Source organism: Suncus etruscus, chromosome 4 (genome assembly GCF_024139225.1).
Source record: "Suncus etruscus isolate mSunEtr1 chromosome 4, mSunEtr1.pri.cur, whole genome shotgun sequence".
NCBI classification, from domain to species: domain Eukaryota; kingdom Metazoa; phylum Chordata; class Mammalia; order Eulipotyphla; family Soricidae; genus Suncus; species Suncus etruscus.
In genome coordinates this window covers 77914199-77939493 of record NC_064851.1, presented here as the reverse complement: position 1 = coordinate 77939493, position 25295 = coordinate 77914199, and the positions used below count along the sequence as shown (strand labels likewise).

General features: G+C 40.6%; 1 protein-coding gene across 1 annotated transcript in view; it reads left to right on the top strand.

The window, feature by feature from the left end:
* SNX3 (sorting nexin 3) overlaps positions 1 to 20666 on the top strand; it is a 45157-nt gene extending 24491 nt beyond the window's left edge. Inside the window, exons 2-4 of the mRNA XM_049771225.1 lie at positions 7621 to 7716; positions 18418 to 18542; positions 19938 to 20666. Of these exons, the coding sequence (XP_049627182.1) occupies positions 7621 to 7716; positions 18418 to 18542; positions 19938 to 20043 (327 nt within the window). The 3' untranslated portion in view covers positions 20044 to 20666. The remainder of the gene's footprint in view (positions 1 to 7620; positions 7717 to 18417; positions 18543 to 19937) is intronic.
* The last annotated feature ends 4629 nt before the right edge of the window (positions 20667 to 25295 follow it).

The window sequence follows — 25295 nt, the reverse complement described above, 5'->3', positions numbered from 1 at the left end:
TCTATTTTTTAAAATTTGTTTTAAGTTTAACTTTAAAATTTTAACATTACCTAGATTTAAAAACAAACTGAACTTTATCTTTCATGTGCTTGTGCACATTTCTGTATTTATGTTTCACTTTTCGTTTTGGTTTGGTTTGGTTTTGGGGCCACACCTGGCGTTGATTAGGGGTTACTCCTGGCTATCTGCTCAGAAATCACTCCTGGCAGGCACCGGGGACCATATGGGACGCCGGGATTCGAACCAACCACCTTAGGTCCTGGATCGGCTGCTTGCAAGGCAAACACCGCTGTGCTATCTCTCCGGCCCATGTTTCACTTTTCATTTGAAAAGTTTTTTTAAGGCTTCCCAGACACTGGCTGCCATGCTCAGGGGACCGACCATATGGAGTGCCAGTGATCAAATCTGGGTTAGCCACATCTCCACAGTTTTTTTTGAGATGGTTAATTCAATGCCCTCACTGTCAGTGTCATTCAGTTATCTGTCTCTCTGACAAGTGAGACTGGGGTCTTATTTTTATTTGTTTGTTTACTTTATTTAATATTCAGTGACAGTCTTAAAAAATCTTTCTCTTCATTGGTTGTTTGATCCCCTTGTTTTGGTCTTCAAACTTGAACCTGGAGCTTTATTCCATCAATTAGATGATTTTCCTGCTGTAATGCATTATGAAGATATTCTTCCGTAGAAAACTGAATCCAGCCCATACCTCTGTGAAAGCCAGTCTCTCTATCAAAAGGTAGAATGCACTTTTGTACATGACCAAACTGCCCAAAGTATTCTCTCAACTCAATGGCGGCTGCAGTCCAGGGAACTCTTCGTACAAAAAGCAACATGCCGGCCCAAACTCAAACGCACTGCCATTGTGGCCCTCCTACCTGAGGCCGTCATTTTTAGGCTCTGGGGTCTTATTTTAACTAGTGTTTCTGCGTAAGTAAAGTTGAATGTTGGCAAGCAGCTCTTTTTTCCTATTTGTTCCTATTTTGTCAGATTACTAGCACCTTCTTTTATTAATTTGAGTCACTAATATACAATACTATAATGGGATTTTATCAGTACAATGTTCAAGTACCACCACATCCTCCACCCCAAAGTATCTACTTTTTTCCATCATTGTCTCAGGATCCCTTCCCAATTCCTCCCTCTGCCACTCCATTTGGTGAATTCAGAGATTATTGATTTTAATCTTTTATTAGTTTCTAAATTCTTTACATTTAATGAAACATCTCTTTATGTAGATAATTGATCTTTTAACTTTATATGTATAGCTTTTGGTATTTATAACTCTATTTATGTAGTACATTTAACTATGTAAAGTTACATACAGCTTTAAACTTTTCTATATAAGGGTCAAGAATGTATCCTGCTCATATTATATTCCTTACTGTATCTAGCACTATGCCCTTTTTGTTGTTATTGCAGTTATGGGGTGAGGTGGGGACTATAATTTACTCTACCATTTGATCCTTTCCCCAGGATTACACCTGGCTAAGGATAAAAGTGGTTGACAAATCCAGGGCTTGACACATGCAAGGCCTGTGCTTTACCATTTTGCCACATTCCCAGCTGCTCTAGCACTTTAGAACTCTATAGAGTTTATAGAACTCTACCCCAACCTATAAGAATAGTTGATTCCTCAAGGAAAGTCTCATCAATAAGTGATAATGGGAAAAGTAGTTGGCCACAGGCAAAAAAATAAACTCAGACCTTTTTCTTTTTTTTGGTTTTTCGGGCCACACCCATTTGATGCTCAGTGGTTACTCCTATCTAAGGGCTCAGAAATTGCCCCTGGCTTGGGGGGGACCATATGGGATGCCAGAGGATCAAACCACGGTCCTTCCTTGGCTAGCGCTTGCAAGGCAGATACCTTACCTCTAGCGCCACCTCACTGGCCCCCAGACCTTTTTCTCTTTTTTTGGGGGGAGGGGCCACACCCGGCGGTGCTCAGGGGTTACTCTTGGCTGTCTGTTCAGAAATAGCTCCTGGCAGGCACGGGGGACCATATGGGACACCGGGATTCGAACCAACTACCTTTGGTCCTGGATTGGCTGCTTGCAAGGCAAATGCTGCTGTGCTATCTCTCCGGGCCCCCAGACCTTTTTCTAATGCCATGCACAAAAGTTAAGCAAAATGGAATAGAGATATCTATTAGATCTGAATTTATAAGTTACATTGAGAAAAACATAGGCAGAGCTCTCCATGACATTGAAGTTAGAGACATCTTTAAGGGTGAATGCCACTGCCAAGCAAGTAGAAGCTAAGATAAACAAGTGGGACTACATTAAATTAGAAGCTTCTGCACAGGGGCCTGGAGAGATAGCACAGCGGTGTTTGCCTTGCAAGCAGACCATCCAGGACCAAAGGTGGTTGGTTCAAATCCCGGTGTCCCATAGGGTCCCCCGTGCCTGCCAGGAGCTATTTCTGAGCAGACAGCCAGGAGTAACCCCTGAGCACTGCCGGGCGTGGCCCAAAAACCAAAAAAAAAAAAAAAAAAAAGAAGCTTCTGCACATTAAAGGAAACAATGACCAGAATATAAAGATACACCATAGACTGGAAGAAGATATCTTCCCACCACTCATTAAAATGAGTATAAGATGAACAGAAACTTCCTTAAAGTGGGGCCGGAGTAACAGCACAGTGAGTAGGGACTTGCCTTGCACATTCTAACCTGGGTTTGATCCCTGGCATCCCATCTGGTCTCCTGAGCCCACCAAGAGTGTTCCTGAGTGCAAAGCCAGGAGTAAGCCCTGAATAAATAACACCAGGTGTGGCCCAATACAAACAAAGAAACTTTCTTAAAGGAGAAATACAGAACTTTGACCTGAGTTCCTCCTTGGAACTTCTTCTCCTTTCTCCTCTACTTTTCAGTAAACTTCTCTACTTTCTTAAAAAAAGAGAAGTATAAATGGCCAAAAGGCATATGGAAGAAATGCTCGGCATCATTCCTCATCAGGAAATTGCAAATCAAAACACTGAAATGTCATCTCACACCAGAGACACTGGCACACATCAAAAAGAACAAAAGCAACCAATGTTGGCAGTGATGTGGAGATAAAGAAGGGCCTCCACTCACTGCTGATGGTAATATTGACTGGTCCAATCTTTTTGGAAAACTATGTGGACCATTCAGAAAACTAGGAATTGAGCTTCTATGTGACCCAAAAACTTCACTCCTCCAGGGGTCCAAAAATACAAATGTCATTTGTATTTCTATTTTTCATGGCATTATTCAGTTAGTCAAAACTGAAAACTACCTAGGTGCCCAGGAGCAAATGTCTGTATAAAGAAATTATGATACATATACACAATGGACTGCTACTTGGTTTGGAAAAGATGAAACCAGGCAATTGACTACCACATGGGTAGATGTGGAGAGTATCATGATGAATGAAATTAGGAGAGGCACGGATAGAAAATGATCTCGGGGCCGGAGAGATAGCATGGAGGTAAGGCGTTTGCCTTTCATGCAGAAGGTCATCAGTTCAAATCCCGGTGTCCCATATAGTCCCCTGTGCCTGCCAGGAGCAATTTCTGAGCCTGGAGCCAGGAATAACCCCTGAGCACTGCCGGGTGTGACCCAAAAACCACAAAAAAAAAAAAAAAAAAAAAAAAAAAAAGAAAATGATCTCATTCGTATAGAATATAAAGAAAACTAGTAGAGGAATATCAAAAGCCTAAAGGCTTTTGTGAAAACTGCATGAGAACAGGCTTCAGTAGGAAGTTTGCCACTTTGGGGTAAGGGAGATAAGATAGGAAGGGAACACTAAAGTGATATGCATGATACCCACCCACAACAATATTAGAAATCAGAGAGCCTAAAGTGGGGGGGAAAGGACGCTGCCACAGAGACTGGCAGTTGGGTGGAGGAAGAAAAACTGGGACATTGGTAGAGGTAAGTGGGAATGGACACTGGTGAAAGGATTGGTGGTGTTGGAACATAATTGCATGCCTGAAACTCAGTCATGAATAGCTTTGTAACTATGTAACTGGTAACACAGTAAAATTAAAAAAATATATTTGGTTCCTTCAAAAACTAGGGGAAATTAAAAAACTATCATTAATTCTTTTTAAAAATCAAAAGTGGGTCATGTTTAATTCATTTATATTATAGCTATATATTAAAACTAGAAAAAACTTGCTTGAATACTCCTGCCAGACCCAGATGGCCTGGGAAGTTTACTTTTCCCCTAGCCTCTCACAAAATTTCTTTCATAAAACTTCCCTGTGTCATCTTCAGAAAACCATGTCCCCACCCATATCCACTGCTACTGCCCCTGCCCTGTCTCATGTCTAGCTGTCGATGGCCACCACGGGCTTCTGTGGGGCGCATAAGTAGGTCATTTTTTAAGGGTTAAGTTGAGGGACTGGAATGGGTACTTGCACATGGCTGACCCACGTTTGATCCCTGGCATTCCATATGATCCCTGAGTACTACCAGGTGTGACCCCAAAACAAAACAAAATGGTTAAATTGAAAATCATTTGTGGGGCCCAGAGAGATAGCACAGCGGCCTTTGCCTTGCAAGCAGCCGATCCTGGATCAAAGGTGGTTGGTTCGAATCCCGGTGTCCCATATGGTCCCCCGTGCCTGCCAGGAGCTATTTCTGAGCGGACAGCCAGGAGTAACCCCTGAGCACCTCCAGGTGTGGCCCAAAAACAAACAAACAAAAAAAATTATTTGTGATGATCAATAAGTTTGCAGATAGTAGATAAATAACAGTAAGGATTACTTAATAATTTATAAAATTCTGAAATAATACTTATATACAGATGATAGTCATCTGAGAAAAAAGATAAATATAAACATTAAAGGTTGTGGTTAGTTTAAGAAAATTCTTGATATATGTAATTATTACTCTATCAAACTTTTAGCTAATCATAGCAAGGAATGGACCTTTTCTTCCCTCCCCTTCTATTAAGGCAAGAGATAAAATCATGATTGTGTCAAAAGTTCAAAAGGGAAAATGGAAGGTAAAGTGAGCTGAATTGGCACTCTTCTCTCAACATTGTACCTGTAAGCTTGATATGTTGTTTCAGAGATTAACTTTATAGACTTCCGCACCCAGAAGTATGAATATTCTTAGGGAACTCTTTTCACAAGCTTGATCTTAACATGCTGAATAAAGAGAGCAGCTAATCCCTTTTGTAAAGTAATTTGAGAGGAGGGAATTCAAAATGTAAAATCTCACCTGCAGAAAACACTCAATTCTGTAAAGACCTTTCTATCTTTAGACACTTACAAAGACTTAATATTTTAATGCGGAAGGGTGAACTTGGTTAAAAAGCCAATGGGTGAAATTAGAGAGAAATAATCCAGTACTTTCTTTCTGGGAATTATCACCCTACTCTCCAGGGGACCTAATTTTGTTCCCTGCAGAGAATGAGAATACCCCTCTGTACAGCAAGCCAGCATCTCTAAATATAAGCTTGACTTTTAGTATAATAAGGGTCTTGTTAGGTGCAATTTTGCTCTTAGTCATTAATACAATGAACAAATGTTGTGGTTACCTGGGAAAGAAAAATTCAAGTGCTTTTAAACCTCTTGTGAGATCTAGTTTCTTGATTGAAACCTATACACTTGTGCCCAGTAGCATCTGTATAAAGAGTTCAAGCTATAAGGTGTACAGCATAGAGAAGTTAATACACTTTGAGAAAAATGGAGACCACTAAAAATGGGTTTAAGGTCCTGAATAAAAAGCTTTTCTTTTTCTGAGTGACAATTACCAGTGGCATTAAGCTTAAATGATTGGGACTTTCTTTCAAATAAGTTGAACTTTACACATTGATGATTTGCCTTACAAAAAAATTGATTAAGTCAGACTTCTCTTCTGGTGACACTATTTTTTTTTTTACTTTTTCTTTGCAAAATGAATTAAAATTCTAGTGCAAAACAGTTAGAAAAGACTCATCTGAAAGTACATTTTATTAAGATTTTTAATATACCATAGACCTTAATTGTGACAGATCTTTTCTGTCCCTAATAAGCTTTCGATTTTGTATACATATCAAAATCTATTCTTGATAAAGTCATGTAATATACAACTTTTGTTGATAGTCATAATTGCAAACTTTTTTTTTTTTTTTTGGGCCACACCTGGCGGTGCTCAGAGGTTACTCCTGGCTGTCTGCTCAGAAATAGCTCCTGGCAGGCATGAGGGACCATATGGGACACTGGGATTCGAACCAACCACCTTAGGTCCTGGATGGGCTGCTTGCAAGGCAAACACCGCTGTGCTATCTCTCCGGGCCCTAATTTTATTTTTTTATTAAATATAATTTTTATTTTAATCATAGTGGCTTACATATCGTTGACAATAATATTTTAGGTACATATTAACATAAAATCAGGGGAATTCTCATCACCAAATTGTCCTCCCTCCACCTCCGTTCCCGTCCTTCTTCCAATATTCTCTTCCCTTAGCCCCGAACTTTTTCTTCTTCTTCTTTTTTTTTTTTTCTTTTTTTTTTTTTTTTTTTGGTTTTTGGGTCACACCCGGCAGTGCTCAGGGGTTATTCCTGGCTCCAGGCTCAGAAATTGCTCCTGGCAGGCAGAGGGGACCATATGGGACGCTGGGATTCGAACTGATGACCTCCTGCATGAAAGGCAAACACCTTACCTCCATGCTATCTCTCCGGCCCCGAGCCCCGAACTTTTTCTATATGGATTTGGTTGTATATTTCTTCTTACAGGCAAGAGTAAAAATAATAGAAATCTTGTTACTTTATAATGTAAAGTTTTGCAGTCTCATTAAAGAGAATATGTAAAAGTATTCCTATATACCTATGTAACTTCAAAGTACCAGTCATTCTATTTTTAGTTCTTACGCCTATTGTAAGCTTGTAAAACTGGATCTCAGAGCTTGATCTGATTTGTATGACTCCTATAAGAAGAGTTAATATAGTTTCTTTTCTGGAATTTTGAAGGAGACTACTAAGAATAGTACTTTATGCATTTTTTCACCATGCTAGATCTAATCTAGTCATGATAAAGTATATTGTATTTCATTTAAAGTAGTTAAGGTATTCTTTGTCTGAGCATGGTATATTATGATACAGTCTAAGCATTTAGTGCTAGATTTCTGATTCTTATTTGGTTGACATCATCTTAGCTCACTAGAATGTTTTAAATGTCCTGTTCCATTATTTTCATAAATTCAGACAGAATGATACTAAAATCATATTTGCAAAAAAATTTTTTGAGTGCCATATTCTGTGGTACTTGGAAGTTACTGCTACTAGTTGCTTGGGGGTCCAGGCATAGGGATCTCTGAACTCTTGTGTGCAAAGCATCCTTTCCAGCTCTTTGTCTTTCTAGCTCCAACTTTTGCTTTTGTTTGCGGGCTTAGTTATCACTCCTGGCAGGTTTTCGAACTAAACGAAGTGTCAGGGATCAAACTCTAGTTGGCTGGCTGCAAGGAGTGCTGCTGGGTATGGCCCAAAAACTTAAAAAAAAAAAAAAAAAAAAAGGAAGAAGATTTTGTGGTGTAAATAACAAGCTTTCTTTTTGTGCCTCTCCTGGTGATACTCTGGGCTTTCTTTGCTATATTTGTAATTAACCTCTGCCTTTTGAAGTATCTGTAACTTGCTTCATCAAAAGAGTTATTTTTTTTATTGTTGTTTCAGACAAATCTACCTATTTTCAAGCTGAAGGAATCAACTGTTAGAAGAAGATACAGTGACTTTGAATGGCTGAGAAGTGAATTAGAAAGAGAAAGCAAAGTAAGAATTATTTGTAATGCAACTTTAAAACAGTGAGTTCTTATGTGTATGACATATCAGAAGATTTTGAAAAGACTTGTAAAAGCATATGTAAAATCTTTCCCCCAAAAGTTTTGTCTTATTTTATAGGAGATGTGAGGTCTGATTATTTTTCTTAGAATTCTTCTCATCTACTTTAATTGAGACCATTTGTTTTTGTTTGTTTTGTTTTTTGGGCCACACCCAGCTGCGCTCGGGATTGAACCGTGGTCCTTCCTTGGCTAGCGCTTGCAAGGCCGACACCTTACCTCTAGCGCCACCTCGCCGGCCCCATAAAGCAATTTTTTTAAGTGCTGTAATTTGCAATACTGTTGGGTTTCATGGGTAAAACATTCCAACACCACACCCTCTACTAGAGTCTACTTCCCTCCACATTTTTGTTCCTCAGACCCCAGTCCTACTGCTCTTAAACTTAGCTCTACAGACCAGTTCTCAGGTTCTGTTGCCTTGGGACATTTCTTATTTCCTTATTGTGTCTATACCCCTGTATGAGATGATGAGAGATCATTCTATATCTGTCCCTCTCCTTTGGACTAACTTTACTCAACATAATATTCTCCAGTTTTACCCTTGTAACTCCAAATTGCATAAAACAAAAAAGTCCTTCCTTCCTTCCTTCCTTCCTTCCTTCCTTCCTTCCTTCCTTCCTTCCTTCCTTCCTTCCTTCCTTCCTTCCTTCCTTCCTTCCTTCCTTCCTTCCTTCCTTCCTAATGAATTACAAAATTAGAAGATATTTATATTTGAGTTTCAGGCATACAATGTTCCAAATCAATTTCCTCACCAGAGTTTACTACCCTCCACCAATATCTCCAGTTTTCTTTCTGCCCTGCACAGCCTGCTTCTGTGGTAGGTATTTCTCTCACCTCCTATTGTCCTAGTTCTCTTCTCTTCCCTGTACTGGGAAGTAGGCTTGCTACTAAAGAGTGATTCTCCTATTTTTTGTTTCTATTGCTTTTGGGAATTTGATAGCCCCACATGTAAGAGAGATAATTCTGAATCTGTTCCTCTCCCTCTGATACTCTAATACTCTCCATATCCATCGGTATGTATAGCAGCAAATTGCATGCTTTAACCCAAGTATTTTATTTATTTATTTATTTATTCATTTATTCATTTATTTATTTATTTGATTTTTGGGCCACACCCAGTGGTGCTCAGGGGTTACTCCTGGCTGTCTGCTCAGAAATAGCTCCTGGCAGGCCCGGGGGACCATGTGGGACACCAGGATTCGAACCAACCACCTTTGGTCCTGCATCGGCTGCTTTCAAGGCAAACACCGCTGTGCTAACTCTCCGGGCCCCCAAGTATTTATTTTTTGTGTACTTATTCTTCATCTACTCATCTCTTCTTGGTCATTTGTTTTATATCTATATATATATATATTTTTTTTTTTTTTGGTTTTTCGGGCCACACCCATTTGATGCTCAGAGGTTACACCTGGCTAAGCACTCAGAAATTGCCCCTGGCTTTGGGGGACCATATGGGACGCCAGGGGATGGAACTGCGGTCCTTCCTTGGCTAACGCTTGCAAGGCAGACACCTTCCCTCTAGCGCCACCTCGCCGGCCCCATTATATCTATATTTTGGCTGTTGTGAATAATGCTGCAATGAACATAGGAGTGCATAAGTATTTTATGCATTGTGTTTTGGGACCCAGTTCCCTGGTGTGGAATTGTTGGGTCAAATGGAAATTCAATTCCTAGGTTTTTTTTGGTGGGGGCACACCCGGTGACACTCCGGGGTTACTCCTGCTATGTGCTCAGAAGTCGCTCCTGGCTTGGGGGACCATATGGGATGCCAGGAGATCGAACCACAGTCTATCCTAGGCTAGCCTGGCAAGGCAGACACCTTACCTCTAGCGCCACCGCGCCAGCCCCAATTTCTAGTTTTTTGAAGCATGTTCATACTGTCAGTGCTGGAACAATTAACATTCTCACCAGCTGTGAATGAGGGTCTCTTGTTCCCCACATCCTCATCAAAACTGGTTGTTGTTCTTTTTTGATGACTGCCGGTCTCTGTGGTATGAAGTGCTATCTTACTGTTTTTTTTGGTACCCAATGGTGCTCAGGGGTTACTTCTGGTTCTGCACTTAGAAATCAATCTTGGCAGTGCTCAAAGACCTTATGGGATGCTGGTGTTTGAACCAAGTCAGCTGCATACAAGGCAAATGCCCTACCTGCTGCACTGTCACTCAGCACTATCTTGATTTGCATTCTGATGTATTTTCTTAGGCTTTTTATTTTTCTTCTTTAAGGAAGCTTTTGTTCCTCCCCCCCCCCTTTTTTTTGTTTTTGTTTGTTTGTTTGTTTGTTTTTGGGCCACACCCGGCAGTGCTCAGGGGTTACTCCTGGCTGTCTGCTCAGAAATAGCTCCTGGCAGGCACGGGGGACCATATGGGACACCGGGATTTGAACCAACCACCTTTGGTCCTGGATCGCTGCTTGCAAGGCAAACACCACTGTGCTATCTCTCCGGGCCCCACTTCCCCCCCTTTTTAAATAGGGTTGTGTGGTTTATTTTTGTTATAGATTTCTACCAGTACTTTATATATTTTGGATATTAAACCTTTATTAGATGGATCTTGGGCAAATAATTTCTCAGTCTGTAAACTGTTTTGTCTTCTGGTCATCATTTCCTTTAAGGTGCATAAATGTCTTAATTTAATGTACTCCTATTTGTTTATCTTTGCTTGCTGTTTGCTTGATCCTAAAAGATGCCTCTAGTTTCAATGCCATGAAGAGCTCTACCTCTTTTTTCCTCTATGTAACTTAAGGATTCAAATTTGATATTGAGATCTTTAATCCATTTTGATTTGACTTTTGTGCATGGCATTAGAAGTCTGAGCTCATATGTTTGCATGTGGCCAACTAATTTTTCCAACATCACTTGATTGAGAGGCTTTTCTTGCTTCACTTCTTATTTTTTGCCCCTTTATCAAAGATTCATTGACCATATACCAGAGGTTTCTCTGTATTTTTTTTGTTTGTTTGTTTGTTTTGGGCCACACCCGGCGGTGCTCAGGGGTTACTCCTGGCTGTCTGCTCAGAAATAGCTCCTGGCAGGCATGAGGGACCATATGGGACACTGGGATTTGAACCAACCACCTTAGGTCCTGGATCGACTGCTTGCAAGGCTAACACCGCTGTGCTATCTCTCTGGGCCCTGTATTTTCTATTATATTCTTTTGATCTGCAGGTCAGTCCTTATTCCATTACCATTATGCTTTAATTACTACCACTTTTTAGTATAGTTTGAAGTTGGGGAGATACCTCATTTTTTTTTTCTGAAGGATTGCTTTGGAGATTGGGGCTGAGAGAGGGATAGGGGTGGCGGTGGGCAAGGGTTATTGTTTAATCTATTTGAAAAAAATGTCTTGAGTATCCTTATAGAGATTGCATTGAATCTGTATAATGCTTTGGGATAGTAGTACCATTTTAACAATATTAAATCTCCCAATATGGGGGCCGGAGAGGTAGCATGGAGGTAGTGTGTTTGCCTCGCATGCAGAAGGTCGGTGGTTCGAATCCCAGCATCTCATATGGTACCCAGAGCCTGCCAAGAGCGATTTCTGAGCATAAAGCCAGGAGGAACCCCTGATCGCTGCTGGGTATGACCCAAAAACAAACCAAAAAAAAATCTCCCAATACTTGAGCTAGAAATGTGTTTCTATTTCATTAACCTCTTTTATTTAAGTAATATTTTGAAGTTATCTTTGTATAGGTCTTTTATCTCAACAGTAGTTAAGTCAATTCTTAGGTACTTGCTATTCTGATGCAATTTGTGAATGGAATTGTTTTTAAATATCTCTCTTCTTTTTTTTGGGGAGGGGGGGGGTTTGAGTCACACCCAGCAGTGCTCAGGGGTTACTCCTGGCTCCAGGCTCAGAAATCACTCCGGGCAGGCTTGGGTGACCATATGGGATACTGGGATTCAAACCAATGACCTTCTGCATGAAAGGCAAATGCCTTACCTCCAGGCTATCTCTCTGGCCCCTAAATATATCTCTTCTATGTCATTATTTGCATAGAGGAAAGCCATGGGCTTTTTGTATGTTCATATGTAGCCTGCCACTTTGCAATAAAAAAATCAGACTGTAGAATCTTCAGATAAAGTATCCTGCCACTCAGATGGCGGGATATTGATTTTTTTTCTTTTCTATATGGGATGCCCATATTTTTATTTTATTATTTTATTATTTTATGCTTGTCTAATTGCTACATCAAATATTTCAATACTTTATTGAGTAGAAGTAGTGGGAGTGAGCAACCTTATCTTGTGCCTAATCTTAGAGGGAAAGCTTTTAGTTTTACTTCGTTGATTATAATGTGGTTTTTTTTTTTTTTTTTGGTTTTTGGGCCACACCCAGTGACGCTCAGGGGTTACTCCTGGCCATGCGCTCAGAAGTCGCTCCTGGCTTGGGGAACCATATGGGACACCGGGGGATCGAACTGCGGTCCTTCCTAGGCTAGCGCAGGCAAGGCAGGCACCTTACCTCTAGCGCCACCGCCCGGCCCCGATTATAATGTTTTAATGTGGACTTGTAAATGGCTTTGACTGTACTGAGGAAAGTTCTTCAGTTCTCTCTTTTTTTTTTTTTTTGTGGTTTTTGGGTCACACCCGGCAGTGCTCAGGGGTTTTTCCTGGCTCCGTGCTCAGAAATCGCTCCTGGCAGGCACAGGGGACCTTATGGGACGCCAGGATTCAAACTGATGACCTTCTGCATGAAAGGTAAACGCCTTACCTCCATGCTATCTCTCCGGCTCCTCAGTTCTCATTTTTTAAGAATTTTTACTATGAATGGATATTGGATCTTGTCAAATGCTTTCTCTGCATTTTTTGGTATGATTTTCATTTTTTTGTTTGTTTGTTTTGGGGTCACACCTGGCAGTGCTCAGGGTTTACTCCTGGCTCTACACTCAGAAATTGCTCCTGGCAGGCTCGGGGGACCATATGGGATGCTGCCAGGATTCGAACCACCGTTCTGTGTCTAAGGCAAACGCCCTACCGCTGTGCTATCTCTCCGGCCTGATTTTCCTTTCTTTCTTTTTTTTTTTTTGTATTGATATGGTGTACTAACGTTTGATTTGTATATGTTAAACCATTCTTTTATCCAGGGAAAATTCTCACTTGGTAATGGTTTATGATCGTTTCAGTGAGTTGTTGGATTTGATTTGCTAATATTCTGTTGAGTAGGAGTACTGACTTAGGTCAAGATGTGAGTTCTAAGTGGTTTCCTAGCTGCTTCCAAAATGCTTTGAGTTTCTGGCACTGGGACTGGGATTAGGATCTAGCTGGCCCTGGGCTTCATAGGAGTCCTGACAAGGGAGTGAGATGGTGAGTTCTAGTACCATGATTTTGTCTTTTAGTAGGTTAAATGGATTTTTCTTTAATATGATTAGATTCTAATAGGAAAGAGTTAATATACTAGGTGTCCTAAAGTGTAGATTAAAGCTAGTGTAGGTTCATGTTTGAAGCATAACAGGCTAGCAGTGGTAGGAATACTTACTTCTTACTTAATCAGATATATATGTCTGGATATAAAAACAGTAAATACAAATCATAATATTCCAATTAAAATATATAAGAAAGGGGCCAGAGAGATAGCACAATGGTAGGGCTTTTGCCTTGCACACAGCCGGTTTAGGATGGATGATGGTTTGAATTTCAGCATCCCATATGGTCCCCGAGCCTGCCAGGAGTGATTTCTGAGCTCAGAGCCAGAGCCCTGAGCACCACTGGGTGTGACCCAAAAACAAAAAGGGAAAAAAAATGATATATATATAAACAGTTTTATCCATTTGAAAGGTATAAGATTTTAGGTTATACCCACTTTTGTTGAGGACCTGTTCCTTGGGGGTCACTTTTAAAATAAATTGTTTTTAATGTTTGGGCTTCTCCTGGCTCTGCACTCAGAAATTACTCCTGGCAATCCCAGGGGACCATAGGAATGCTAGGGATAAATCCTGGATCAGCCCCGTGAAAGCAAATGCTTACCCAATGTACTATACCTCCAGCCCCTCAGAGGTCACTCTTATGGTGCTCAGAGGGCCATATACAGTACTGGGAATCAAATCAAGGGTTCCTGCATGCAAGAAAGTGTTTTGTATTCTATACACTATCTCTTTAGCCCTACTGTGTGTGGGGGTAGTGTATGTATTTTTCAGGGGATTCATGATTTGGCAGTCCTCAATGGCTGCTCCCAGCTTAATGTTCCTGGTGGCACTTGTGATCATGTGTTGCCAGGAATCAAACCCAGGGTTCCCACATGCAAACCATGTAGTCCAGCCTTTTGAACCCTGTCCCTACCGTCTTCATTATAACTGTACTAGTATGTGTGAAGTGGTATCTCATCATGGTTTTTTGTTATTGCAATGCTAGGGATCAAACACAGGACTTCACACATACAAGTCTTGCACTAAACTTAGTAGCTGTACCACTCATTGTGGTTTTAATTTTTATTTTCTTGATAACTATGATGTTGAATGGTTTTCTGTGTACTTAACAACTATTTATGTTATCTTCCTTGGAGGAATTGTTTCTGAGATTTTTATTCCCTGTAGTTATATTTTTATTGTGTTAGTATTTAGACTATATATTTTAGATGCTATTAAATTCCAGGGCCCGGAGAGATAGCACAGTGGCGTTTGCCTTGCAAGCAGTCGATCCAGGACCAAAGGTGGTTGGTTCAAATCCCGGTGTCCCATATGGTCCCCCGTGCCTGCCAGGAGCTATTTCTGAGCAGACAGCCAGGAGTAACCCCTGAGCAACGCTGGGTGTGGCCCAAAAACCAAAAAAAAAAAAAAAAATTCCTTATCAAATCGTGCTATATTAAAATTTTCCCCATTGTGGTTTCTCTTTTTTTTTTTTTTTGGTTTTTTTTTTTTGGGCCACACCCGTTTGACACTCAGGGATTACTCCTGGCTATGCGCTCAGAAATCACCCCTGGCTTGAGGGGACCATATGGGACACCAGGGGATCGAACCGCGGTCCGTCCTACGCTAGCGCTTGCAAGGCAGACACCTTACCTTTAGCGCCACCTTCCCGGCCCCCCCATTGTGGTTTCTCACTTATTGGGAGAGTGTGGAGTGATGAGTATTGGGTCATATTTAACTCTACTCAAAGCTTACTCCTGGCTCTCCTTACTGATCACTCCTGCAGTGTTCAGAGAGACCTCAGTGATTTTGGAGATTGAATCGGGGTCAGCTGCATGCAAGGTAGGCATCTTAACTGTCCCTGAACTATTTCACCATCCCGGTTTCTCACAATTTTGATAAGACCTTTGAAATAAAATCCTTTGCTTTGATTATTAGACCAGTTAAGAAGTTGGAGGTTTTTTGCCTGTGTGAGTTTTATTTATACTTAGCACACTTTTGCTAAGAAAAATTAATTTATGTTCTTTAGAAGCACTTAAAAAAAATTTTTTGGTTTTTTGGGCCACATCCGTTTGATGCTCAGGGGTTACTCCTGGCTAAGCGCTCAGAAACTGCCCCTGGCTTGGGGGGACCATATGGGACGCCGGGGGATCGAACCGCGGTCCTGATCCTTGGCTAGCGCTTGCAAGGCAGACACCTTACCTCTAGTGCCACCTCGCCGGCCCCTCAAAAAAAATTTTAAGCAACACTTTCTGGTGCTCAGGCTTTAATCCTATCTCAGTGTTTAGAGATTATTCTACTTAACAGTACTTTTACCTAATAATCTTTTATGCTAGTTTAGAAAGGTGGCTCTAATTATGTTTACTGGTTGGGGCAATAACACACACACACACACACACACACACACACACACACACACACTCACACACTCACACATACACATACACACACGTATTCACTGAAATGGGTGTAAGTTCTTTTCAGACTGCTTAAACAAAAATAACTGGTTGAAGATCTTTAAAATTTAGCTGGATAGGGGCCGGAGCGATGGTGCAAGCAGTAGATCTCTCTTGCCTTACACGCACTAACCTAAGATGGACCGCAGTTCGATCCCCAGCATCCCATATGGTCCCCCAAGCTAGGAGCGATTTCTGAATGCATAGCCAGGAATAACTTCTGAGCATCACTGGGTGTGACCCAAACACACACACACAAACACACACACACACACACACACAAATTAACTCGATAAACCATTCAATTGGTCTTTAGCCTCACATTTATTTCAGTAACTGTTTTTAGCATTATGTTAGGAAGAATAACTAGAATTGATAATATAAAATATCTTTAATTTTAAATTTTATTCCAAGGCCAGAAGGGTAGTATAGTAGGGGTCAAGATGCTTTCTTACTTATGTCTAACCTCATCTTGATCCCATCACCTCATTTGATGAGCATTACAATAAGGAACAGTCCCTAAGCACCACTTTACTGTGGCCCCCAACCCCCTCCCCAATTAAATCCGGTGATGCTAAATTCTGGGCCTAGAGAAATAAAAGTATACTAGGTAAGGCACTTGTGCATACAGCTGAACAGGGATCTGTCCCTAGCATCACATATGACTGACTCCCTGAATCATGAGGCAGCTAAGTGAGGCCCCAAAATGAAATAATGTATATTTGCCAAATTCTAGCTTGAATTAACACTCATTGATTTAACATACTAAGATAATTTCTCCTGCCCTATCACTGTTGCATTCTAGTATAGTTCAATTGTTGGTCATGATCCTTATTTTGCACCCCCAGAGTACAGCATTGTGTAAGTAAGATTGGGCGGCAGCAATCCCAGAGTAGAGTGCATAATGATTTTTTTTCTTTACTTTTAAGATCCTGCATGTTTTACTGCTCAGGTAGGATTTATCTGTTACAGATAATAAATCTGTAGTTGTGCTAATACAGGGCACACATTAAAGAACCATAGAGAAAATTTTTAGATGTCTTAATCTCTGGTCATCTGGAAAGAGTAAATCTAAAAAATCTTTATGTTGGCATTTTGCTTTACTGTGCCTTTTTTTGTTGTTGTTGTTCTAATTTTGAGTTTTTGCTGATGATAGGAAGTTAAGTTTTTTTGTTTTGTTTTGTTTTTTTGTTTTTGTTTTTGGGCCACACCCGGTGACGCTCAGGGGTTACTCCTGGCTATGCACTCAGAAGTCACTCCTGGCTTGGGGGACCATATGGGACACCGGTGGATCAGTCCTAGGTTAGCGCAGGCAAGACAGGCACCTTACCTCTAGGGCCACCCCGCCAGCCCCATTTATCTTCTTTTTTTTAACACTTAAGATAAACTCATAAAAACTCCACATCATTTGTTTTACCATTTAATTTCTCTTAGAATACTTGTAATTTGTATTCCTGGTGTTTTCTATTTCTGGTTTCCCTAGTTTGACTTGCTTGCACCATTTCTCTTAAGGGTGTACCTTAGAGTTTAGTCACTTAACAGATAATTTGAGTTTCTTGAATATTCAGCCCAAACCATAATAAATTTTAAATCTGGGTCCTTTATTTGAAAGAATTAATGAAGTAGATTAGGGATTAGCTACCAGAAGCAGTTTGTCCCCAAGGAGACAAAAAAAATGTCTGGAAAATTTTGAGGGGATGGTTGTAGCACTGCTCAATGTTTAATTTTTGCTTTGTGTTAAGGGATCACTCCTGGTAGTGATCCCAGGTCAGCCATGTACATGTCAAGCACCCTGCCTACTCTAGTCCCTGGAGTTCTAGTATACTACTTCACTTCATACAAAGAATTATTTGGTCCAATATATTTATGGTGAATTAGTTGAGAAATCCTTGGCTACAGAAACAATACCTCTGAAATAATTAACTGGGTTAAAATAATTAACTGGGGGCCGTGCTAGGAATGCTTGGTACTCCTGGACTCAGGCGTCACTTCACGGTGCCAGGGATCTAAATTGGGTTGGACACTTGAGCAGCAAATACTCTTCCCATTGTATTAACACTCGAACCCCAGCTGAGTGCAATAGCATTCATTAAGCTGTTTGAGTTCTAAATAGTTGACAGAAGAGAGGTATCAATCAGAATTGATCTTAGAGGTATCGGGCTTTAAAAAGAAAAACTTGGACTATCATATAGCAGCATGGGATTGACTAAATGAGTAAATGAGAGGTTTTTAGAATTAGGATAAGAATTTGAAGGAAAGCTGAAATATTTTTCATTCAGGAAATGGAAAAAAGCAATGAGATACTAATGATTTTAGTCATCATTGGAAACACAAGTGGGAAAGACTGATTTGCAAGTGGTATGAGGTGGAAGTAATTGACCACAAAATTCTAATCTATCAGAGTATACTTTTATTATTCAAATTGATTTTGATCTCTATAGTCTCTTTTGTAACTCTCTCTCTCTCTCTCTCTCTCTCTCTCTCTCTCTCTCTCTCTCTCTCTCTCTCTCCCCTCCCTCCAGCCCTCCCTCTCTCTCTCTGACACTACCCCCTCTCCCCCCCCCACCTGTCAGATTATCCTCAGTATCCCTGAACCTGCCAGGAGCAATTTCTGAGTGCAGAGGTAGGAATAACCCCTGAGCCACTGCCAGGGGTGGCTCAAAACCCATTAAAAAAAATGACCTCCATCTTTTCCGGTTTTTTTTTAATTCCCCCTAAATATTTGAACCAGTTTAATAATTTGTAGGTTCTTACTCTTTCTATTCATGTTATGCTTTTACAAATTTCCATAGCTCATTTAATATATTTGTGAACTTTTTTCTTGTACTGTTTAGGTTGTAGTTCCCCCACTTCCTGGGAAAGCATTTTTGCGTCAGCTTCCTTTTAGAGGAGATGATGGAATATTTGATGACAATTTTATTGAAGAAAGGAAGCAAGGCCTGGAACAGTTCATAAATAAGTAAGTTCATTCTTAAAGATGTTTGAATAATCAGTGTTAAGGTAATTTTAGGTGATTTCTAGTGATTTGGTATAAACTATGTTTCAATTTTTCTTTTTTGATTATTTCCTAACTTTTATTATTACTTCGAGTAAGAGTATATATCAGGCTGAATTGCATGTACTAGATAGTAGCAAACTTGAGTGACTGAAATAAGTATCTTTGTATTGACCTAAGTTTTTGTGTTTTTCTTGGTTAATTTATGCAAATTACATTTTAAATTACAGCATTTAAAATATGGTTTTTCTTATGATTCTGATTTAAGGTATGTGCTAGCATGAACAATAAGACAGTGTACTTGCAATCATTTGGTTTGATTGCAGGAGATATTATCAGCATGTCTTTGGCAAAGGTGCGCATTTAAAAATTTTATGGCAATAATGTATTCTTTTAAAAATGTAATAAAAGATGAATTTGTTCTTTTACTTTAGAAACTTTTAAACTCAGATAAAACTTTCTAGCCCTTAGGGCTAAGGATTAGGCTCAAATAGTAGGGCGTATTTACCTTGAGTTTGATAATTGACACACAGAACCTCCTGACCCCACAAATACTGCCAGGATGGATCCTGGCTCCTCACACACCAGGGGATTGGGACCTATACCTGGTGGTACTCAGGATTTAATTCCTGGCTTTACATGCAGGAATCACTCCTGACTGGCTTGGGGGAACCATATAAGAATTGAACCCAAGTCGGCCATGTGCAAGGCAAAATACCCTGCCCACAGTACTAGCACCCCAGACTCAAATTTCTAGTTTTTAATATTATTCCCATATGAGACACAGATTTTTTTTAAAAAAGCAAGTAAGGGAAGTTATCCAAACAAAAGGGTCACTGAAATTATATGCTGACCCTAATTTGGCCTTGGCCTCCCAAGTACCTCTGGGTATAACCCTTGGAGGTATAATACCTGGAGGTCAGGTAATTCCCAGAACAGCAGAGCCAGAGCAGCACTGCATTCATGTGCCTAAACTCTGAACCACAAGCCTGGATACTCTGACTCCAGAGTAAACCCTAATAAAGAAATGGGAGCTCTTCGAATGAACATGTTTTATTTCTAACATTAAAATTCATTTGGGTTTCTTACGACTGAACCATCTAATATGTAAAGAAGCTAATTGTGTATGTAGGTCAGAAGCAGTGCAATGCGAGTGATTAAATGTCTCCTAATTATACTAGTGAAACAAAGAAAGGAAATATACTATTAGGTGATAGAGCATAGCTTTATGAGCAATGCAGATTAGCACTTAATGCTAGCCTACTACATTTTACATGCTTCTTATTTTAAAATAAGTGTTTTATCTCTTGTTTCTTAACTTTTTACACAATATTGAATGAATTTGTGTTTTTTCTCTAGGGTGGCTGGTCATCCTCTGGCACAGAATGAACGATGTCTTCACATGTTTTTACAAGATGAAATAATAGATAAAAGCTATACTCCATCTAAAATAAGACATGCCTGAAATTTGGCAGGAAAGGGCAAAAACACTTACCTTGATTTGTATGCACCAGTGAAGAAGTTGTAACTAACTTTTAGCATGCTGCACAGAAACTGGTATAACATGCCTTCAGTATACTAACACTCATATGCTGTTTTGTTTTGGCAGTTGACAAGAAGTTAATTTGCTTTAGTGAGAATCCCTCATTCCAAACTTTCTCTAGAAATAGCTCTTCCTTGCTATTTTGTGGTGCACACTCTAGCCTCACAAACCTGTTACTCCAGTCTAATCTGCAGTGTCCTAACTAAAGTTACTGTTGTAGTCTTCTCTGCACAGTTGTTGTGTCATATTTGCTTCTTCAGTCTGAGTACAGCTAGAATATGTCTCTGATTCCCTTTCTACTATGTGACGTCACTTGACTGAAATTATGTGTAGGATCTCTACACCATTGGTTCCCAGTACCCCAGATGTTAGATACACACATGGGTGCAGAAAGTACCCCCTTTCGGACTTTACTACCCTTCACGTGAAAGATCAATGAGGGAAATCTTTATATTCTATATGAAAACAAAATCAAATTTATATACTAAAAATCATTTGTCTAAAATTTTAAGTTGTTTTCAAATAAAATGCATTTCTGATATGCACTGATTGTATTGCCTCAGGCTTTTCTTTTTTCAAGTTTATGGCTTTACTACTTAACTCACTTGTTGAGAGGGATTATTTACTAATTATATACTTCTCATTCCTGTAACTCCATTCCTCTTTAAACAGAGGCGATATCAAATGTGCCACCAGCCTTTGAATGGAGTATTTTCTTTTAAATAACAAAAAAAAAAAGTGATATACCCCTCCCCTAAAAAAGCAAGCATTCTTTAAGGCTTATTGAGTTGTTATGAATCACTTTGTGTATTTGAAAAATTCTTTAAAATCTCAAGTCAGTCTTTTTAAAAGCCTTTAAAGATAAAGTCAATACCATACCTCCTGTTTTCTTCAGAGGAATTTTTTTTTTTCTTGTTCATTGGAGTGACTTGTTTAAACAAACTTAATAACCCTGTTCTAAGTCAGCAGGTCCATGCTTTCTCGGTAATTTAGCTTGGGATACTAGATGTTTATCCACTTTGAAGAAGAAGGTACTGCATTCTAGCTAACTTGTTAAAATGGTAGAAAACTAGAAAAACGCCAGGCTTCTTGCTATCTAGTCTATATTATGCCCAGACCTTTGCAGCCAGCATTGCTAACTGGAGTCTGCCCAACATCTGGAGGGTAGGGGGTCTAATGTGACCTAAATAAAGAAAGGAGTCTGTCCTCTCACTATTTTTTTTCTTTTTGATAAATAATGGCTTTTGGTTCACATCCAGTGATGCTCAAGGCTTTTGGTGTGCTCGTGTATCACTCCTGACAGTGCTTGGGGGGAACATTTGGGATGCCAGGGATTGAACTCAAGTTGTCCACAACCAAGCCAAACACCTATCCATTGTACCATTTCTCTAGCCTCATCAGGGGTTACTCCTGGCTCTGCACTCAAAAATTGCTCCTGGTAGGCTCGGGACCATATGGGATGCCAGGAATCGATCCCGGGTTCATCCCTGGTTGACTGCTTGCGCAGCAAACGCCCTACCGCTATGCTATAACTCAAGCTCCCTATAGCCCTGTGTCTTAGCCAGAGATGATTTTACTCCCCAGGAAGAGTTGACCAGTCTGAAGACAATTTTGGTTGTCATGACTGGAGATTGCTACTGTGATCTATTGGGTAGAAGTTAGAGATGCTATTAAACTTAAACTAAAATGCACAAGACAAGACAGCCTCCCATAGCAGAAAACTGTAAGTGGTGCTGATCTTTTCACTCACTGGGAAGTACTTTGATTTTCATAATTTATAGATGAAGGAACTATATGTTGGATTAAACCAGCCTGTTTGTTTTTAATCTCTACCAGAATGTCCTAAGGGCACACATGCTTTTAGAAGGTTTTTAAGTTAAATGAAATGGTGGATAAGAGGCACTCTTCAGTGTGGTTTTAAAGGAGCAACATTTCTCAACTAGAGACCATATGCCCTGCTGTGTGCACTCAGAATGTTCCAATGGGGCTGATAAGTAAAAATAGCTTTCTAAGTGAGGGTGTGTGTGTGTGTGTGTGTGTGTGTAATAGGAAGGAGTTAGAAGGGATCCACAGTCAGAAAAAAGTTGAGAAGCACTGTTGTAGACAATGAAAGTGATTGATGTTAGATTAGAACTACATTTATAATCCTGTTAGGTAAAATGGTAGGATTTGTTAACAATAGCAAAGAGTCTAGAAGCATTTGAGCCTTCCTTAAAGAGTGATTTTTTTGTTTTTGTTTTTGGGTCACACCCGGCGGTGCTCAGGGGTTATTCCTGGCTGTCTGCTCAGAAATAGCTCCTGGCAGGCACGAGGGACCATATGGGACACCGGGATTCGAACCAACCACCTTTGGTCCTGGATCGGCTGCTTGCAAGGCAAACGCCGCTGTGCTATCTCTTCGGGCCCTTAATGAGTGATTTTTGAGACAAGAAAGAGTACAGGGATTAAAGTGTTTGCCTTGCATGTACCAATCCTGGTTCAATCCCTGAGCATCTCTGAGTATGATCCAAGAGTCTATGCAAAGAAGTTTTCTTTTTTTTTTTGGTTTTTGGGCCACACCCGGCGGTGCTCAGGGGTTACTCCTGGCTGTCTGCTCAGAAATAGCTCCTGGCAGGCACGGGGGACCATATGGGACACCGGGATTCGAACCAACCACCTTTGGTCCTGGATCGGCTGCTTGCAAGGCAAACGCCGCTGTGCTATCTCTCCGGGCCCGCAAAGAAGTTTTCTGACCAGAATAAATGTGAAGATTGAGAGAGCCTAATGGGCTGCATGATTTTCATATGATAAACTTGGATTTGATCCCAGCACTTCATGAGTCCTGAGCTCCAGTAGCAAACCCTCTTCCAACACTGCCAACATAATCCAAAAAACAGTTAATTTGGGGACCAATAGTATATAGAGATTAGGACAAAACCTTGCATACTGCTGTGGCCATGACAATGGTTCGACTCTCAGCAGCACATAAGGTTTCCCTAAGCACTAAGTATAGCCCCTGAAGATTATAGAGCCAGGAGTGCCCCCTCCCAAAAATAATTGACTTGACCATGAGTTACTGAGCAAGAATCTCTGTAAGTAATTAACATGTCTCATTTTCTGTTAGTTGTAAGAAGTCACTGACTTCAGCAATGCTGTTAGTAATTGGTAGTTGTGGAGAACTTGATGTAAAATCCACATTTTACGGAGAGATAGCATGGAGGTAAGGCGTTTTCCTTTCATGCAGCAGGTCATCAGTTCAAATCCCGGCATCCCATATGGTCCCCCATGCTTGCCAGGAGCGATTTCTGAGCATGGAGCCAGGAGTAACTCCCGAGCACTGCCGGGTATGACCCAAAAACCAAAAAAAAAAAAAAAAAAAAAATCCACAGACTATGTATGGGCAGGCTTTATAATTACTTGATGACCCTAGTTATAGTAATAGTGGCAGGATTATGGCACCATTTAAATTTATGGCAGTTCTCTGGAGAATTGGGAATGTTATTTGGGAAGAGGGACCAAGGATACATCTTAGTGGTAGTGTGTGTGTGCTATTCATATAAGAGACGTAGGCTCTGATCCCAAGCACCATTCTTCAGGAAAAAATGGAGCATGGGAATGGGCTAGACTGAGATAAGGATTAAGGTGTCTTGCCTATGGTTGACCTGGGTTTGATCCCTAGCATTATATAGTCCTCAGAGCCCCTCCAGAAATGATTTCTGGGCACTGCTGGGAATAGTCCCCAAACCAAACTGAAAAGAGGGCAGAGTGGAGGAAGATGGCTTAGGGAACTAGAGCTTTACCTTGCATTCTGGAGCCCTAGGTTTCATTCCTGGTTCCCCAAGCCCTACTGAAAACAATTTCCCCAAAATACCGAACTTCACTAAATATGGCCTGAAACAAAACCAAATTTAGGGCTGGAGAGATAGCATGGAGGTAGGGCATTTGCCTCTCATGCAGTAGGATGGTGGTTTGAATCCCAGCATCCCATCTTGTCCCTTGAGCCTGCCAGGGGCGATTTCTGAGCAGAGAGCCAGGAATAACCCCTGAGCGCTGCCGAGTGTGACCCAAAACAAATTTAGAGAACACTTGGTTTAACTCAAGAGAATTTACTCGGGATATTGGGGGCACACTTGGCAGCACTCAATGGCTACATCCAATCTCCTCAAAAATATAAGGCAGTGGGGCCAGAGAGATAGCATGGAGGTAGGGCGTTCGCCTTTCATGCAGAAGGACTGGTTCGAATCCTGGCATCCCATATGGACCCCTGAGCACTGCTGGGTGTGACCCAAAAACCAAAAAAATAAAATAAGGCAGTACTGTGATTGATAAGACAGTTTCTTGAGAAAAGGCCTGTGTTGAACCTCTTTTTTCTGTTACCACTTTGCATATATAAAATGCTCAGCATTATCGATTAATTTCATCGGGCTCATTTTTCATCTGTGAAATGCTGGAGGAACAAACCTAGATCAACCATATGCAAAGAGAACACTACCAACTAACTGTACTATGACTTGAGTCCCAGTACTGCCTTATAAATGTGAGGACAACATGGGATGGATAGGCATAGTCATTCAAAATAAAATAAAGGTGACTTCAGCTTCTACTTCAACATGGAAAAAAGCTTAGATTACAGTGGTCCTAAACTATGGCCTGCAGGCCACATATTGTATTTGTATCTGTCTTGTTTCTTCATTGCAAAATAAGATATATGCAGTGTGCATAAGAATTTGTTCATAAGTTTTGTTTTTACTATAGTCAGACCCTCCAGTGGTCTGAGGGACAGTGAACTGGCCCCCTGTTTAAAAAGTTTGAGGAGGGCCCGGAGAGATAGCACAGCGGCGTTTGCCTTGCAAGCAGCCGATCCAGGACCAAAGGTGGTTGGTTCGAATCCCGGTGTCCCATATGGTCCCCTGTGCCTGCCAGGAGCTATTTCTGAGCAGACAGCCAGGAGTAACCCCTGAGCACCGCCGGGTGTGGCCCAAAAACCAAAAAAAAAAAAAAAAAAAAAAAAAAAAAAGTTTGAGGACCCCTGGCTTAGAAGTTTCACATCCAACCAGGAAAAAAAAAAAAAAAGACAGTTGAAGGGGTGGGTTATATCTCCTGTGGGTGAGCATATGCTTGCTTGGGTGTGAGTTTGATCTCTGGCACCATATGACCTGAAGAACACAGCCTATGTGATTCTATAATAGAAAAAC